This window comes from Dromiciops gliroides, chromosome 1 (genome assembly GCF_019393635.1).
Source record: "Dromiciops gliroides isolate mDroGli1 chromosome 1, mDroGli1.pri, whole genome shotgun sequence".
Classification (NCBI taxonomy): domain Eukaryota; kingdom Metazoa; phylum Chordata; class Mammalia; order Microbiotheria; family Microbiotheriidae; genus Dromiciops; species Dromiciops gliroides.
In genome coordinates this window covers 748,492,580-748,511,632 of record NC_057861.1, presented here as the reverse complement: position 1 = coordinate 748,511,632, position 19,053 = coordinate 748,492,580, and the positions used below count along the sequence as shown (strand labels likewise).

The following is a 19,053-nucleotide window of genomic DNA, read 5'->3' as shown; positions in this document are numbered from 1 at the left end:
CTTTGTGATCCACGCTTCATTTTCCATATGTTTATTGACTATCGTCTGTAGACAATGTAGAATCCATTGTAGAATCACGCTTACCAATCAGCAGTTAGCAGATGTCAACGTAATGTAAGGGGAGGAAATTAGTACAATGTACGCCTGTCACCAGTCCTGCACTCCAAATCCACTCGACATGTTCTTTCAAAGATTTCTGACAGCTCAGTAATTACATTTGCCAGTTCTTTTAATCCCCAAAGATGCCATCTGTCTGGGCTTAGTGACTTGAGTTCATTGAGGGTTTCAACCTCCTGGTAGTCATTTTTTCTCTTCCTAATACAGAAATCATTCACCTTTGCCAAAGAAGTGAATCAAATAAAGGTTGAGTGTTTTTACTTTCATCCTATCTTCCATTATCATTGTCCCATTCGCTTTGATCGGTGGTTCTAGTTCTTCTTTGATTTTCCTGTCCCCTCTAGCAGCTCTTTTACTTGTTCTTGACATTTAGCAACAGCCTCAAATCATTGTGCACCCCTGACACTATTCTTAGAATTGCCTCAATTGTCCACCTTCACTTAATCTGAATTGGTTAATGAGATCCTTTTGCAGCTATATCAGTTTCTTCTTTTTTTCTTTTCTTTTCTTTCCTTTTTTTTTTTTTGCGCGGGGCAATGAGACACTTGACACTTACTAGCTGTGTGACCCTGGGCAAGTCACTTAACCCTCATTACCCTGCAAAAACAACAAAAAAAAAACAAAAACAAAAATGAAATGAACTTTCCCCAAGTCTTGGGTAGATATCAGAATGTGTCCTTCAGCTCTGAGGTTCTGGGAGGCTCTTTTCTTTTGATTTTTTGTTGTGTATCCTTTCTCCTGACAAGCTGAAACTTGGGAACCTCACTGCTGCAGATGGCCTTGGCTGACAGGCCAGAGACTGAGCTGTCCCCTGTGGGTGACTACTGCATCCCAATATTCCAGAGCCCTGTATCTTTCCTGTGTTTATAATGTAATCTGATATGAGAAGTGAAAGTTAGGATCATCAGATTTTAATAGAGTTGTCCATCCCCTCCACTATCCCCACTAGGAATTTTGAATTTTTTCCTCCTGCTTAATGGAGAACCATGTCTGGACCACTCAGCAGTTCTGTCTCCCTCCCCAACAAGTATCCCAAAGAGTCATTAAAGTGACTATTTTATTTCAGAAAGATATTTAGCTGGACTCCACTAAAGTCAGCGCTTCTTCCCACTTCTGTGTCTTCAGGCAGATGGCCTTAGCTTCTTCTTCTATAAAATTAGTGGATTAGATTTGATGGACTCTCTGGTCCCTCCCAGCTCTATGTCTAGCCTCTGATGTGTCATCGTCCCATAGAGCAGAGCGTGGGCTCCTCAATGGGAGCTCCTTGAGGCACACCCCAGCAAAATGTCAAGTCTTGCTTGGTTTTGTGTCCCTAATACCTTGCAGTGCAGTTCCTTACACACTTTGGTCTGTACTTGTGCTTTAGTGGTATAAGGAACTCCTTTAGAGAAACTTCCTTCACTGATGCATATTGGCAGCTTATCCAAAAGTTTATTGCTTCAAAGAGTTGCCTAAGGCACTGAGAGATTAAAGGACTTGCTTAGGGTCACACAGTCAGGATGGGTCAGAGTGAGGACTTGAATGTGAGTCTTCCTGGCTCTGAAGCCAGCTTTCTATTCCCCATACTGCACTGCCCCTCACCTTGTACACAGTAGGCACTTAATAAATGTTTGCTAGGTTGAATTGAAGTAGAGTTCCAACTCCAAGAGGTACTTCCAAACAAGCTAGGGTTAAAATGTAACTCCAATGAAAGGCTGCAACCACACTTCTGCAGAGGAACCGTAATGTTATGTGCCAGTGATAGGGACCCCTTACTTCCCCAAAAACCATGTAGTTGTGAGTTATTGGAGCCTGGAACAATAATAAATGAGAGAATGAAGTTACTTGAAAGATCACATTTGAGACTATGGGGAGGGGTGATGTTCAGGGGGTGAAATTTTCCCAAGAAATAATGAGAAAGGGGCAATTTTGATTAAGGATGGCTCTGTCATTCTATAAGATTTTTAAAAATATGACCTTCTTTTTCCTCTGGGGGTGGTACCCAGTCTTTCCTTAGCACTAACTATGGTCCCAGTGGCAATTTGGGCAAGAGAAGGTACAGCTATGGAAACTTTAATCTCAAGAGTCAAGATGGTCTGGACTCTGTCTTTGCCGATGATGAGAAAACCACCAGTAAGGAGAATGAGAGTCGTCGAGGGTCATTGCTTTTGGCACATATGGGGAGACGCATGAGTATGCAAAATCAAGGGATTGCCTCATCTCAACCTCCCGTGCCCACCTCCGGGTCAGAGGGCAAAGAGTCAAGCAACCCTGGGGAATGCAATGGGAAGCCTTCTTTGCTTGGTGGAGATCCCACTTCTGGGAATGTCACATCCTCAGGGGCAACTGAAACATCTGGAAAAGTAGATATGGTAAGTGGGAAAGCCAATATTGGTGCAGGCTGGGATTTAGAATGGAACAATCCAAGACTCTTTGAGGGGTACAGGAGTTCAGAAGCCATCTGGTCCCTCACCATGCTTGGTAGGAATGCCTTAGGAATGCCCATCTTCTGTTTGCTTAAAGAGTTTGAGTGGAGGAAGAGGAAAAACCTACTATGTCACTAGGTGGTCCATTTCACTTTGGGGAAATTCAGATTGTTAGGAAATTTTTCCCACTATCAAATCTAAATTTATCTCTTTGAAGCTCCCATCCATTGGCCCTGATTTTCTCTTCTAGAGCCAAGAAGAATAGGTCCAATCCCTGTCACATGAAAGCCCTTTAGAGAATTGAAGACTGCTATCCTATCTGCCTCTCCATCCCACCCCCTTCTTCTCTTCTGGCTCCTCATCCCTAATTTCTTTAATTGTGCTTCACATTCTACAATCCTGAGGCCCCTCATAGTGCTGGTTTCACATCCTGCTGTATTCTCAATACTCATTATAATTCACATTTTCTCAGGAGTTCAATATCCAGTTTGCGAATTACCCAGGCTCTACCAACTTGTCTCAGGACCACCAGGATGGTGGGTCCTGGAAACCATGTCATGGACAAAGTGGATAAAAATTAGGAAGAGTACTAGGACTTGGGGGCTCAGGCCATCTGAGTTCATTTCCTGGGTTGACCACTTACCAGGTGTGTGAACTTAGGGAAATCACTTTCTCTCTTGGGGCATTCTTTCATTTGTAAAATCAAGGAGAAGCACAGAAACATGGGGTTGGAAGGGCTCTCATAAATCAGGCCAAATCCCCTTCAACTTCAGGAATGCTTTCTACAACAGGGACTGGACCAGATGATCTCCAAGTCAGTCAACTCAACAAGCATTCATTGAGTTCTTCCTATGTGCCAAGCACTGTGCTAAGTGCTGGGAATGCAAAAATAAGTCAAAAAAAAAAAGATAGCCACTACCCTTATGAGGGAAGATAACACATAAAAGGAAGCTGAAAAGGGGAGTGGGGAGGAAGACAAAGGTACCTGGCTGGAGGGGGGCATGCCAGAGGAAGTATGGAGTGTTGGTCTGGAGATTCTAGGAAGAGCCATCCAATGAAAGGGAGAAGGTGCTGCAGGTAAAGAGAAGATAGTCCCCTTCCCCCTCTACATCCCCAGTAGCTTTTCAGAAGGCTAGCTGCTACATCATATAAGCCATCATTTTACTGCTCACTTCTATATCTTTCCCCCACAATTTGCATTCCTTCCCTACTAGAGTTGATGCCAAGTAAGCCCTGTTGGATTGCCCAACCCTAACTACATGTTTGTGTGTCCGCAGACTTCTGAGGAAGCCAGAAAGAAGAATGCAGTGGCAGCCCACACCTTGTCTGCAGAGTATTTTGGTGAACCATTCCGAGAGAAAAGGGCAGTGAGTGTAGTCAGTATCATTACTTCTGTCCTTGAAGGTAAACTGTCTTTCACTTTAATACTTTCCTTTTGTTGGTTTTGTTACAGTCCTTGCTAAGAACCACCACCAGTTAGCCAGGGTCTCCTTGTCATGCTTATGTGGCCCTATGCCTCACATCTTTGTAAAAGTTAATCACCAACCACCCCCACCAGCCCACATTGGTATATTATAAATACTTGGCTAAGTATGTCAGTGGTGTGAATCAGGGGAACAGCCAACTTTATAAGGACTAACAAGAATAGAACAAGAGGAATGGGGATTCCACTTAATTCAACTCAATAAGCATATATTAAGCACTTACTATGTGCAAAATAGCAAGACAGTATGGCTAAGTGTAGCTAAAAGTGTCTAAAGAGCTGGCTTCAAAGTTAGGAAGACAGGTTCAAATCCTGTGTCTAACCCATACTAGCTGTCCTTTAACTTCTCAGGGCCCTACATGACTCTCTTGAGAATCTAAACTACCTGGGCAAGTCACTTAACCCTCATTGCCCCATAGAAAAAAACAAAAAACAACAAAAAAAGAGAATCTAAGCTAATGAATAGTTGATAGAGGGCATTTTTAATTGCAAGATCCTTTTACCAAGGAAATCATGGGTCTAGACCCCTAAAAATGCACTAAGCATTGGACATAGAAAGACAAAAGCAAAGGAAAAAAAAAACTAGAACCACGTCTAGAAGTAAAACAGTCAGGACTTCAAAACAAGAAGCAGAGCTATAACTAGGGCAGGGTGATTAGACCTTTGCCCTAGGGCACCAAATTTAGAGGGTCCTGACCATATATATAGTACTTCAGCAGCAGAGAAACAATAGAACTTAGTACCTTGTGACCAGAAATAATTGGTCTCCCTATCGCGTCACTTCTAACTTCACTTTAACTGAGGATAGAATTTGTACCACTTGCTTTGAGCATAGCATGTGATCAAGGTAGACCTTTTATATCCTGGACATAAGAGTTCCTAGAGGATGTTCTGGCATGGAAGGCACTCAGCCCTAATATGTAGACAGAGAGAACCATGAAAGGATGGCTGGAAGGTCTGAAGGCATCTTTCAAGCAGGCATCAAGAGATGAGCCATCTGCACGATTGGACCTAAGGGATGGGAGAACTGGCTAGAGGATTGTAGAGACCTCTGAGTAGAGAATAAGTGAGTCTACCCCCAGTAATAGGAGTATAATAACCCAATTGCTAGAAATCTAGAGCACAGAGCCAGAAAGTCCCCAACAGAACCAGAGGTAGCCCAAATCTGCTCTCCATTGGTGTTCCTCTGCCAATGTGAAGCATCAGAAACTTCAGGAGCTCAGATCCTATCTCTGACACATGCATGCTAGCAGTGTGAGAACATGGGCTCATCCTTTCCCTTTCTTGGATCCTCAGTTTCCACACCTGCCAAATAGGGATGATAAAATCACCTACCTCAAAGAGTGTCTATGAGGATCACCTGTGTGTAAAGTGCTTCATGAACTTTAAAGTACTGTATAAATATCATTGTTATCATTCGGTTCTTTGGATTGATCTTGGGAAACTGTTTTGGGGTGACTGAATCAATTGATCGAGAACAATCAGGAGCTGGAAGTGTGAAATATACCTGTCCCAAAATGACAATAGTCAGGAAGTCTTCCAAAGACAGAAACAGTAGCCCTAAATCCCCAAGGAAGAAGGAGACTGAGCTCCCGTGAGGTGTATGGGTATGGGCCCCCGTGGGACATTCACTCTTCAGCCAGATGTTCCACCATGTTCACGACAGGGATAGCAACCCACAGGCTGTGGATAATAGACATTCCTGTCCAGGGGAAAGTCCTAATATAAATCATGCCTAAGTGCTTGGCCTTGTGTTTTAGAGAAGTTCTTTAGAAGGTGAGGGAATAGGTTTTTAAAAATAAATTTGGGGAAACTTTGGGTATGGATGATGGTTTTCATGTCCCTCCTCCTTTTGGGCATAGGAGGCAAAAGGACAAGGGAAGAAATTTGTCATGCTCACTGGGGAGTAGTGAAGCCCACTACAGACCCCTTCTTAGAATCATGATTTTAAAGACATAAAATTGATATATGTGTATATTTCGAGAAAAGAATGGGTTTTGGAACGCCCAGAGGCGCCCCCTCCCTGTTTCAAGGGGGTTACATTAAGATTGATTGGATTGACTTTGCTGATTGACTCACTTGAAGTTGACGTGATTGAAACCACACCTACCTGAGAGCCTGGCCCTCAGGGGGTGGGTTTTCTGACCTCCTGGGCACATTCTGCTCATGGACGGCCCTCAAGTCCAGGAAACAATGGATTTGGGTGATGCTGGCCAATGAGCTTGAAGCAACCAATGTGTAAGGACTGCCTCTTGTCCAGACCCAGAGGAAGCTTCCGCACTCGGCTTGGCTCTCAGACAGGCTCTTGGAAGAGGACTTGGAGGAAGAAGTGGGGTGGGCTGAGCTTTAACTTTCTGACCCAAGTGTTCTCTCATGATATGTTTTCATAAATGTTTAATGCCCCCAAACTGGGGCTAAAGCTTCTAATTTATAAGTAACAAATATATTAGCAACCCCAGCTCATTTTCCCTAAACTTGGGATAGAAATATATAGTTTTTACTCACCACAATATATATATATATATATATATATATATATATATATATATGTGTGTGTGTGTGTGTGTATGTTCATACACATATATACATGTATACATATATGTGCATATACATAATATAATTATAGATGAAGCCAGTTATATCGACATATAGTTATTAAAATATTTTAAAGACAAGTTCATAAAGCCCCCAGGTTAAGTACTTGTCATCTAGACCTATCAAGAGGCATAATAACTGGTCAAATCACTTCAACTTATGTCGATTCAAGGTTATTTATGGCTAGGTTTTCTGCAAGTGTTTTCTCTGTAGAAATAATTATGAACTCAGAAATTTGAACACTAAGTCTGGAGTGCCCTATTCCCTTTTCTGTTTCTTTACCTTTGCAAATGGACAAAGTCTGGTCAGAGAACTTTGAGTGGTACAGAGATAAAGAGTCCCAAAGACCAAGTCTACAGACTCATGTTTGTGCATGTGCTAAGTTAACTCTAATTTCTATAAGGCAGGGGGTATATTCAGGACAACTATAGTGAGTTGGGTCAATGAATTTTGGAGATCCCACCAAACAGAGATTCCTGAGTATTGAATAGGGAGGTAGAGAAGTCAGAGCTTACCCAGACAAGATCAGTGGATCTGCCTGAAAGGATGGAAATAGTTCTCTAGAACAAGGTTGAAAGAGTTGGGACAGATTATCCTGGACACAAGAAGACTGAAGGGCAACTTGATCAGGTCTTTAAAGCATTTTTCCAATGCAACCCTACCCCCTAGTGTTCTATCTCCGGAGAGAACTGAGAATCTTCATTAGAGCAGTAAGTAGTCAGTTAACATGGAGAGAGGGACTTTCTAAACTTTGGCATGATTTAACCTTGGGCCAGGGGAGAGAGGGATGTTTGGACTTTCCATGCCTGGGACTTTTTGAAAAATAGGAATCCTTCATGAGGTCTTTTCCTAGCTCAGATTCTGAGTTACTTTCTGCATGGTAGAAATTCTTTCTTTTGACCTGTAATTGAGCATTGTTGGTTGGCTCTTATTTTATTTTATTTATTATTTTATTTTTTAGAACTCGAAGAGTCTGAGCAGAGGTGCCCCCCTTGCTGGATCCGCTTTGCTCAGAAGTATCTCATTTGGGAATGCTGTGAGCCCTGGGTGAAGTTCAAGGATATGATATCAAATATTGTGATGGACCCTTTCACGGAGCTCGGCGTCACCCTCTGCATTGTGACCAACACACTGTTCATGTCCATGGAGCACTACAATATGACCCCATCCTTTTCTTCGATGCTCCAAGTGGGCAATATAGTAAATCATATTTTCTATTAACCAACTGTTGGGGAAAGGGGCAACCTCAAACTCCAACTGATGGAAGGAATTGAAGTAATCTCTGTTGAGGAAAGGTTATACTGTGGGGCAGGTGGTGGGAAGAGATCATTGTTTAGCTAGTAGGCAGGTTGTGGTAGCTAGAATAAGGACAGGGGGACAGGATGAGATATAGGGCTGATTTGGGGAAGGAGGAATTCAAAGAGACTACCAAAATGCAGGCTGTGCCAGGAGGTGAGTGACAGCATCATGTTACTGAAAAGATTACTTGGAGAGCAGGAGGGGGAGCTTGGTTCTACTTTTCTCTCTACCACTAATTAACTGTGTGGCCTTGGGTTAGTCATCTAACCTCAGCTGCCTTATCTCTCAGTATGGGTATAATAATATTTCACCAGTCTGATGACAAGAGACTAAGCCAGATGGTCTTTTAAAGTCCCTTCTGGCTCCCAGATTTGTTATTTTAGGATTATGAGGAAAACTGTGCCACCTTGTCTTCCTAGCTGTGCTGGGTCCTATGGGGCTTCCCCAAGGAGTTAAGTCTAGCATGTATGTGTCAGATTCATAGCAGCAGAAAGAAAAAATACCTTTGCCTGCCTTGTAGTTTGTTTACTTTGGGCGATGTGTGATTTCAGGAACATGACCACTCCCTCTAATGAAGCAGATTGCAACCTCTCAGTGCTGCCTATTCCTCTTGGGCTTTGGGCTTTCATTTTTAACTCAAGGGCATCACCAGGCCACTTTGGCCACAATCTGCTGTCTCTTGTTCTCCCCTTGCTTTCTAATCACACATTTTTGCTCCACTTCTTCCACTGCAAGCAGACATAATTGGTAACACTCTCACACCCCCTACATCCCCGCATTGACCTTTGATTTCTCACTGGTTTTAATTTTTCTGTGATCATTGCCTTCCCTGACCTGGAGCCTTGACAGTGAGTGGACTGAGGTTGCTGAAACCACGGAGTAATTTCCCAAATGTCATAATGTGTGTAATGTACTCTGTAGAACAAAGGACTTCATAGCTGCTGCTGTTGCTATTATTGATGGTGGGGATGGTGTTATTAGCGAGGCCTATCTCCTCAGCCAAGGCACTCAGAATGGTGCCCAAATTCAGTAAATGGCCCATCCGGCTGGATGTCATTAGCAGGATGAGAGAAGTTTTTCATCTACCATGTTTTATCAGAGTAGATGGGAAGATCAGTCTCTATCTCATTACATGAATGTCACTGAGGAGTCTTAGCAGTGGGCCAGGGATAGAAGCAACTCCCATGATGCCTTCTTCAAATGGGAGCATTTAGGGACACCGCCCTCCCCCTATTGAAGAGCAAGTCTGTCATTTGGACCTTCCATATTTATGTATGTCTGAATGTATATGCATGGACAAACATAAATACACACACACACACACACATAAAAACACCCAGAATTTAGGGACACTTTACACTTTTAAATGCCTTTATGGATGTTCACTCATTTGATCCTCATAACCACCTTGGGAGGTAGGTGTCATTATCACCCCCATTCTCCACCCTCATCCCCAGATGAGGAAACTGAAGCAGACGAAGGTGAAGTGACTCTCCCAGGGTTACCCAGCCAGTGTCTGAGGCAGGATTTGACTCCCAGGACCATGACTCCCTGACTCCAAGTTCTGTGCTCCAGCCACTATGTCACCTGGCTGCCTTAGACACACACATACACACATATGTATATGGATAAATGTATGTGTATTGATACAATATCGGCACACACAACACACATGCTCATGTCTGCACATGCATATGTGTCTATGTGTATGAGCATACACATACACATACACATAGGTGTGTGCATGTATCAGTGGACCAGAGATGGAAAGTGATTTGCCCATAGTCACACAGCCCATCAATGAAAGGGTGGGTTCAGAATGCAGCTGTCATTCTCGCTGCCAAACCTTCCAGGCTATAACGGAGGACTCTGTACCTGATAACTATGTTGTAGCCAAGAGGGAGCATTTTGGGGAAGAGACCCTCAGCTTTGTGTTCTGTCTGGAGGGGATCGCTTTGCTGAAGCCTCTTCTCCCTCCACAGTTCTTCACGGTGATTTTCACTGCTGAGATGGTGCTGAAGATCATCGCCTTCCATCCCTATTATTACTTCCAAAAGAGCTGGAATATCTTTGACAGCATCATCGTCACCTTGAGCCTGGTGGAGCTGGGTTTGCCCCAAAGAGCGAGCTTATCGGTGCTGCGGTCCTTCAGACTGGTGAGATCTCTTCTTGGGGAGTTTGGGAAGCGCACCTTTATTCCGCTGAAGTCACTTCAGCATATCTCCATTCAACAAGCCTACATTATGCATGTGCTGTGCTCCATACTCTGAGTGGGAAAACCCCACAAAACTGTCCCTGCCCTTAAGGAACTTCTAGTCTACAGGGGGAGGGGTGACCGTCATAACAACAATAGCTAACCTTCCTATAGCACCTACTATGGGCCAGCCACTGTGCTAAGGACTTTGCAGATGTTTTCTCATCTAACCCTCACAACAACCCTGGGAGGTAGGAGCGATTATTATTCCCATTTTATAGTTGAGGAAATTGAGGCAGACAGGTGATGGGACTTATCCAGGGTCATACAGTTGGTAGGGTTTCAACTCAGATCTTCCTGACTTCAGGCCCAGCATTCTACTCACAGCACCATCTAAATGATTGCGTGTATATCCGTGGAATTCCAGCTCAGCAATTAAAATAATCCTCATAGAACTAAGGAAGCAGAGGATATCTGTGACTGCAGCTAGGGAAGGGGGAGAGGCCTAAAAGTGACAACATATGCATAGATTCAAAATATCCACAAAGTCAATACAAAGTGGGGAGGGGGCACTAACAGCTGGAGGAAGAGGAGAATCCTAAAGAGCTTCCTGTAGGAAGTGGTACCCAAGGTGGGCCTTGAGGGAAGCCGGAGCATTACAGGTGTGGACGACAGAATCCTCGGGCACAGAGACAAGAGGTGGGATGTGTGTGGGGAGCGTGCAGGGTGAGCCAAGGAGAGTTACCACCACACTGGAAGGGAGGCTCAGTTTCCTAATCTTTGAGACGAGGGCATCGGTCTAAATCAGGAGCTCTTAACACAGGTTCGTGGATTTGGTTTTATTTTAATATGTCGATAAGGATCCCAAAATATCATTTTCTACTCTTGCGTATTTTATTTTATGCATCTAAAATGATTGTTCTGAGAGGTTTCCACAGCAGCTTCCTGAAAGGTGGATGTGATGTAGAAAAAAATGAAGAAAGGATTAGTCGTGTGCTTGGCCTCAGAAGGCAGTACTGGGAGCTCCAGAGAGCGAGACTGAGTCGTGAGGTCAAGAATAGCTTCCTCCCTTTTGGACCTGTCCCAAAGTGAATGAGCTACCTTGGAGAGGGCCTGGGGTCTCTCTCTTGGAAGTCTTCAAGCAGAGGCTGAATGACCCCTGAACAGAGACTCCTTCGTGTATGGGTTGGATTAAATGATGACTGAGGTCCTGTCCAACTCTCAAATTCTGTGACTCTAGGGTGGTTTGTAGGATGAGAATCAGACACGGGTAAGCTTCCAGGGTTCAGGGAGGAGCCAACTATTACCCAGGGGATACCGCTTGATGGATGACTCTCTACATGTGCCTCTGTGAGAAAGCCACGGAGGCACAACTTCTCTTCATCTTGCCTGAAGGGCCCTTGTGCGCCATGGTCTGCTCCCTGTGCCTTCAGTAAGGGGCTAGTTTTCAAGGCAGGGCAAGTCTGTGTTGATGAGGCCACTTGGATGGAGTCCAGGCTGAGTCTCTGACATTCAGAGGTGACCTTAGGGGAAATAGAGAAGGTGGTGCTGGTTGGTTTCTACCAAAGAAAGTACTACTTCCCTTTCACTCAGAAGGATTTGGGGCAAACTTCTCCAAGACTCAGGGGACAGAGCATGAGTTACAAGTCATGCCTGAAATGCTGGTTTCATAGTATGAGCCTCCACGTGCCAACACTGTGCCTCGCCCCCTCTGCCCTCCAGGAGAGCAGCCTCACCCCGGCCCAAGCCTACCATCTTCCTGCCTTCTGCTTTTAAGGGAAGTGGACACTGGCCATCCTCAGGCAGGCATAGCTGCTTCTTCAGATTCAGCTTTGTACTTCTGTCTCCCAATTAGGTTGTAGCAGTTTTTGTTAGTGGAAACTTAGAAAGAGTGACTTTTGCTTGGGACTTGCTCCTGAGAAAAATAATGTTACTGATAAGTGATATTAAAAATCATAAACTAACAAACATTTCAAGTAAAATTTTGTTTGTAAAGCACTTTGCAAACCATGTGGTTGTTCAGCTGTTCAACTGTGTCCAACTCTTTATGACTCCATTTTGGGGTTTTCTTGGAAAGGATACTGGAGTGGTTGGCCATTTCCTTCTCCAGCTCATTCTACAGATGAGGAAACTGAGGCAAAGAGGGTTGAGTGACTTGCACAAGATCACACAGCTAAGAAGTGTCTGAGGCTGGATTTGAACTCAACTCCTGAAGGGGAGTCTTCCTGGTTCCAAGCCTATCTATTACTCTATCTACTGTGCCACGTAGCTTCCTTTGCAAAGTGTAAATGCTAATTATTCATAACAACAGTTCATATTGGTGCAGCAGGTTGAGACTTTCAAAGTACCTACCTTAGAAAGACTTTCTGAGGTAGAATGAGAACTAGACCAGGTGTCAGAAAATTTGGATTCGAACCCCAGTTCTTCCCACTTCCAATGTGCAGGATCCTGGACTATGCCTTCAACCTGGCAGGGGTCCATTTCCTTGTCTGTAAAATGAGGGGTTTGGGCTCAGCAGCCCCAGAGATCCCTGACAACTCTCCATCTAGGACCCCAGGACCCCTTCTTTCCAGGTGAGTAAACTGAGTCTTAGAGAGAATGAGCAGCTTCCTTGTGTTCACACAGCTAGTGAGTGTCGAGGCTGAGGGGGTAAGGGGTTTGACATTGCTGTTTTAAGGTCCTGTTCTCGGTGATGTCCAGGTCCTGATATCAGAAAAATCAGGCAAAAATCAGGATGCTGGGAGCTCCCAACAGAAGTTACTCGCAAATAAGCGAAGCAGGTCAGCTGAAAAGCTTGGAAGGGGCTCCAAGGCCGTAGTATGGTCACAGAGTATGGTCACAGAGCAAGGCAGGCCCCAAGGAGAGTCATGAGTACAGCATGGATCCATCGCACGACTAGCAGAGGGACACATGTGACACGTGGTCCTGGGAGGAGCTCAGGCGGCTCAGCAGCAGCTTTGGGCTCCTGAGCCTATTCAGCTACAGCTTGTGACAGTGGAAAGAACTAGTAGTCAAGAAGACCTGGGTTTGAATCCTGCCTCTGACACCTACTAGCTGTGTGACCCTGGGCAAGTCACTCAACTCCTCAGGGCCTCGGTTTCCTCAATTGTAAATTAAGGATAATATTACCACTGATACCTACCTCCTAGGGTTGTGGTGAGGCTCAAATGTTTGTAAACTGCCCTGTAAACCTTAAAATACTATGAATGAGGGGCAGCTGGTGGTGCAGCAGATAAAGCACGGGCCCTGGATTTAAGAGGACCTGAGTTCAAGTCCGGCCTCAGACACTTGACACTTACTAGCTGTGTGACCCTGGGCAAGTCACTTAACCCTCGTTGCCCCACCCCCCAAAACAATGAATGAATGAGTGAGTGAATGAATGAATGAATAAATAAATAAAAGAAAGAAAAAGCATTTATTAAACACCTATGCCCGGCACTGTGCTAAGCACTGGGCATACAAATAATACAAGCAAACACAACATTCCTTGCCCTCAAGAAGCTTACATTCTAATGGGGGTAAGACAACATTTAAAGGTGAGTTAGAAGGGGATAGAGATGGTGCTTGTGGTGGCATAGCTTGGAAAGGGGAGTGATGGGGGGGGGCAGTTCCAGGCAAGAGAAGAAGTTAGCTTGCATATCAAAGGCCAGAGTGATGGGGATAGATAGTCTGGGTAGATGACCAGAGTGTAGGTGGCATGGTTTGGGGAACAGCCAGAAGTGTATATGAATGGTATTTTGTTACCACCACCACCATCATTGTTGCTCTGAGACCTTACCCCTTACCCTAAGAGAGTACTGGAGGACTCCAGGTGTAAGATCCATGGATCGCTAACCCCATCCCTGACCTCACACATCACCAATGGGATGAACCAGGCATGCCAAGCCATTGATTTCATCTAGACCAGCATCTGTACACTTACCATCTAGCATTGCTCTCTAATAGATGCATTTGTGTATTTAATTTTCTTTGAATCATACATTTAGAGCTTGACAACCTCACAGAGGTCCAACCCCCTTATTTTACAGATGAAGAAACTGAGGCTGGTGGAGGAAAGGGGTTGGCCTATTCTCAGCCACACAAGTGCAAGGTGGCAGCGCTGGAGGGCCCTCTGAGACCACTACCAGGACTTCTCTTCCCCCCTCCCCCAGCTTCCCCAGGGAAAGCCACCAGGCCTTATTTGTTTCTGTATCCCACAGGGCAGTGCTCAGCTCTCAGAGAACACTTTGGAGACAGATGCTGATGACAATGAGGGGGTTAGGTTAAATGACATCTGAAGTCCCCCACAGGCCTAAATCCATGATCTGTAGCTATCCAGAGATCCAGCCTTAGCTTCTCAATCATTTCTGCCAGTCTGGGTGATGAGTTTACTTGGACTCGCCCACACACTCCAAGCAGCCCTCTTTCTTCCTCCCCCACCCCAGCCTTGCACCCAAAGGCACATAAGGGGGTTGGGGGGGTGGTGCTAATTATGGAACAGAGTGTAGCCCACTAACCATGACTGAAACCCACGACTCTGCCCTTGTTAGCCCCTAAGTCACCAGCCACAGCCTCGAAACTTGGAAGTCACTGGAAGTCGATCCTATATCTGCCCAGCTAAGCTTAGGAGACATTTTCTAAAAAAATGAGAGAATTCATGTCAACAGGCATTGATTAAGGGGCTCGTGCTCATCACTGGGGACATAAAGGCAAAGCCAAAATTGTCTGCCCACCAGGAGCGGGAAACATGCACAGAAACAAGCAGGCGTGAAGTTATGCAGAGGAATTTTAAGAGGGAGAGCGAGGATTGATGCCGGGGAGAATGAAGAAAGGCCTCGCACCTGAGTCAGGGCCTGAGCTATGCCTTGAAAGAACTTGGGATTCTAAGAGGCCGAAGGGTGAAGGGCCTGCATTCAGGACATGAAGGGTGATGACCTGGGCGCAGGGCACAGGTGGGCAGTTATAGTCAGGGAGGCAGCTGCCGACACATGGACTGGAAGGGAGAGTGTGTGAAGGGGCCTGATCTGAAATCAAACTGGAAAGGCGGGAACCCAAAGGTCGTTAATTTTAAAAGGGCATTTCAGCTGCTCAATGCTTCTCCAAGAGCCTTTCCCTAAACCCCTTCATTCCAGAACCTTCCTTCTTGTAATTATTTGCTCTTGATCCTGTATATATTTTGCTTTGCTTATTTTTGTTGACATGTTGTCTCTCTCCTTAGATTGCAAGCTCCTTGAGGTCAGGGACCATTTTTGCCTCTTTTTGTGTCCCCAGTGCTTTGTACAGTGCCTGGCATATAGTGGGCTCTTAATAAATGCTTATTGATTGATTTTTGATTGATCGATTGATGAATACCAAAGCTAACGCTAATGAAACATCATAAGGTTTTCAAAGGGTTTTGTATACATTTTCTCACTTGATCAGATATCATTATCTTCATTTGACAGATGAGAAAACTGAGGCTCAGAGAGGTTCTTGATAGCTCAGCATGTGGCCAAGTGAGGATTTGGTCACAGGTCTCAAAATTCAGGTCTTTCTCAGCCCACTATCTCTCAAGGGCAATCATTTCATTGAAAATTTAGGGGTCTTTGCATGATGAAGACACCTGTGAGTAACACCCCCCCCCCTCCATGCTTTTCCCCAGCTGAGGGTCTTCAAGCTGGCCAAGTCCTGGCCAACCTTGAACAATCTCATCAAGATCATTGGCAACTCTGTGGGAGCCTTAGGCAACCTTACCCTGATCCTGGCCATCATCGTCTTCATCTTCGCTGTGGTTGGAAAGCAGCTATTTGGAGATAACTATGAGAAACTCTGTGATCGTGACACAGGGCACCTGCCTCGCTGGCACATGCATGACTTCTTCCATTCTTTTCTCATCGTGTTTCGAATCCTCTGCGGGGAATGGATTGAGACTATGTGGGACTGCATGCAGGTGTCTGAGATATCCATGTGCCTCATCGTCTTCTTAATGGTGATGGTTCTGGGGAACCTGGTGGTAAGTGTCCGGACTCCATTTAAGGTTTGTGTCCTCCTTTATAAGTGCATATCCTGGGCTGCAAAGCTGGATCATTGGTGTCCTGGCAACTCTAGATTTTCTAGATGAAGAAACCTTTGACCCAGGGGATAAATAGCCTGCCCCGGGGTGCCTGGATCACTTTCAAGCCCACCCTATTTCTGGTGCTCTTATTGTTCCCCTGTCTCCATCCTTTGAAACACCTTGATGGCCTTAGACACTTCACCCTGCTTTCCTGATGCTCTCTCCCACCTTGGCATTGAAGAGATTGTCCTTTCATGGTTCTTTCCCTATCCCTCTGGTGGTTCTGTCTTTGCTGAATCTTCCTCAATGCCTCCCTTAAATGTGGATGTATCCACATTGCCTGGTTCCTTCTCCACAAATGAAACCGATTTTCCGATAAGCCTTGAAATGTGGTATCCAATACCAAGAATGGTGCTCCTGATGGGATGATAATTAATGGGATCTCACACTTTTAGGTTTTGCCAAGTGCTTAATGGATATTTTCTCATTTGATTCCTAGAGTGACCCACGTGAGGTAGGTGTTATTCTTCTCCCCATCTTACAGATGAGGAAACTGAGGCAGACAGAGGTTGAATGACCTTCCTAGGGTCACACAGCTAGGAAGTGTCTGAGGATTTCAGAGAACAGTACTCTCCTCATTGTACCCCACTGCCTCCCTTACCTCCCTTACCAACCTTGACTTCCAATTCAAACCTCCAATGACCAGGGCTATGCTGCTGAGCAGAATCATAAAAATGATAGAATGTTCACACCAATTGTGCTTCACAACATGGTAACAGGTTTTTCTCCACATCGTGATGTCCCCTGTGAATCAGGTCAGGAAGAGGACAGGAAAACTAACACCTCCCTCAGCCTGGACACTCAGCTTATGTCAGTATAGCCTAGAATCATCAGGTCTTGGTGGCAGCTTGGTAGCACAGTGGATAGGGCAATAGTCCTGAAGTCAAGAAGCCTGAGTTCAAGTCCAGCTTCAAATGCTTACTAGCTATATGACCCTGACTAGGGTTCTGTCTGCCTCAGCTTACTCAACTGTACAATGGTGTTAATACTAGTACCTACCTCCCAGCACTGTTGTAAGGATCAAACGAGCTGATGTTTGTAAAGTGCTTAGCACAGTGACTGGCACATAATAAACATGATCAAAAATGGTAACTATTGTTTAATGTCCTTTCCCATCCTGCCTTGTTTTCAGCTTGCAATTGCCCTCAGGTACTGTAGAGATAAGGAAGGTGTTCTACACACATCCAATCCATGGCTGACATGGAACATGGCGACCCATCTGATTAACTTTTCTCTCTCCTCCTCTCCAGGTCCTCAACTTGTTCATTGCCTTGCTCCTGAATTCCTTCAGTGCCGACAACCTAGCCTCAGAAGATGATGGAGAGCTGAACAATCTCCAGATAGCTCTGGCCAGGCTTCAGAAGTTTGTGCACCTCACAGGGCAAGCCATTCGGGACTTTTGGGGCAGAAAGTTCTGGACTTCCAAAGCCAAAGAGGAGAAGCAGAAGGAGGTGGTGAAAATGGCCTTCTTGGAATCAGGGGTCCCAAACCACGTGGCTGCCCAGGCTCTTGCCAGTGTTGGGAGTGTCAAAGATAACCCAGCTCCCAATGGGCTGGCCTTGGAGTTGGCCACGTGCCCTGTCAGTGACGCTGGAAACAGCAACATGGAGATCACAGTCCCTATGGCTGTGGCAGAATCTGATATTGAAGATGAGGATGATGAAGATGAAGAAGATAGTGGCGGTGATGAGTCAAACCTGGCATTAGAAGGGGCTCCTCTAAAACAGGTGAAGACTTTTCATTTGGGGCATCTGTAAAGTGATGAGAGGGAAATCTCTATGTTCTCCTGTGCCAAAAGAATTATGGGATTCTTTAAATACATACACATATACATAGATGTGTGTGTAGAGTGATTTACACTTCCCTGGGTATAGTTAGGAGATACAGTGGTTAGAGCACTGAAGTCAGCAAGACTTGAGTTCAAATCTGGCCTCAGAAACTGACTAATTATATGACCCTGGGCAAGTCACTTACCTCTGTCTACCTTCATTTCCTCATCTGTTAAATGGAGATAAAAGTACCTATCTCCCAGGGCTTTTGTGAAGCAAATAAGATATTTATAAAGTGCTTTATAAACCTTAAATCACTATATGAATGAATTATTAATTATTAGTAATATAACTAATGCTATTACCACTATTGCGTTATTTCCACCACTGAACATAGTGCTTGGAATATATAATAAGATAACATGGTAAGTATAGGATCTGTGACTTCACCTGCAGGGGGTCAAAGTTGTGAATCTGAAGCTTGAAAAAGGAGGTCAGAGAGACATGAGAGATGCCTACGTCAAGGTGGCAGGTGAAGCTTAGAGAGTGAATGAGTTTGCCAAAGGAGAGAAGAGAGAAAAGGGTAAAGGGCAGACATTTGAGGAGGAGGATAAAACTAGCACTCATATAGCTTTACTATGTTATCATCACAACCACCATGGGAGGAGGTAGATTCTATGATTATTACTATTTTACAAATGAGGAACCTGAGACAGAAAAGTTATATATGACTTGCTCAAAATCAGAGCTAGTATCCGCATCAGGATTTGAACTCATGACCACAGCACTCTTTTGAACTCATTTGAACTCATGACTACAGTCCTTTCCCACTCTCCCACTGCCCCACCGAGGTGCCCACACTTAGAGGTCACTTACCATAAGGAATTGGGAAAAGGTCATCTGGACCAAGGGAAGGAGTCAGAGAGGGAAAGAGGTCAAAGAGGTCAAAGGAAACCCAGGGGAGTATTGGGTCTCTGTAGTGTTAAGGGCTAAAATTCTAGCTAGTCTGTCTAAAATATCCAATGAGTGGTCACCAATAAATTATAAGCTTTAGCAAGAGTTAGACTTTTAAGCATTTATTAAGGAGAATAAGAATTTGGTAAAGAGAGAGAGAAAGG

The 19,053-nt window shown here is 44.8% G+C and overlaps 1 protein-coding gene across 1 annotated transcript in view; it reads left to right on the top strand.

The window, feature by feature from the left end:
- The first annotated feature begins 2,111 nt into the window (after positions 1-2,111).
- Positions 2,112-19,053, top strand: part of LOC122735223 (sodium channel protein type 10 subunit alpha-like) — a 46,489-nt gene continuing 29,547 nt past the window's right edge. The window contains exons 1-6 of the mRNA XM_043976594.1: positions 2,112-2,468; positions 3,800-3,926; positions 7,562-7,800; positions 9,882-10,055; positions 15,714-16,064; positions 17,417-17,893. Of these exons, the coding sequence (XP_043832529.1) occupies positions 2,274-2,468; positions 3,800-3,926; positions 7,562-7,800; positions 9,882-10,055; positions 15,714-16,064; positions 17,417-17,893 (1,563 nt within the window). The 5' untranslated portion in view covers positions 2,112-2,273. The remainder of the gene's footprint in view (positions 2,469-3,799; positions 3,927-7,561; positions 7,801-9,881; positions 10,056-15,713; positions 16,065-17,416; positions 17,894-19,053) is intronic.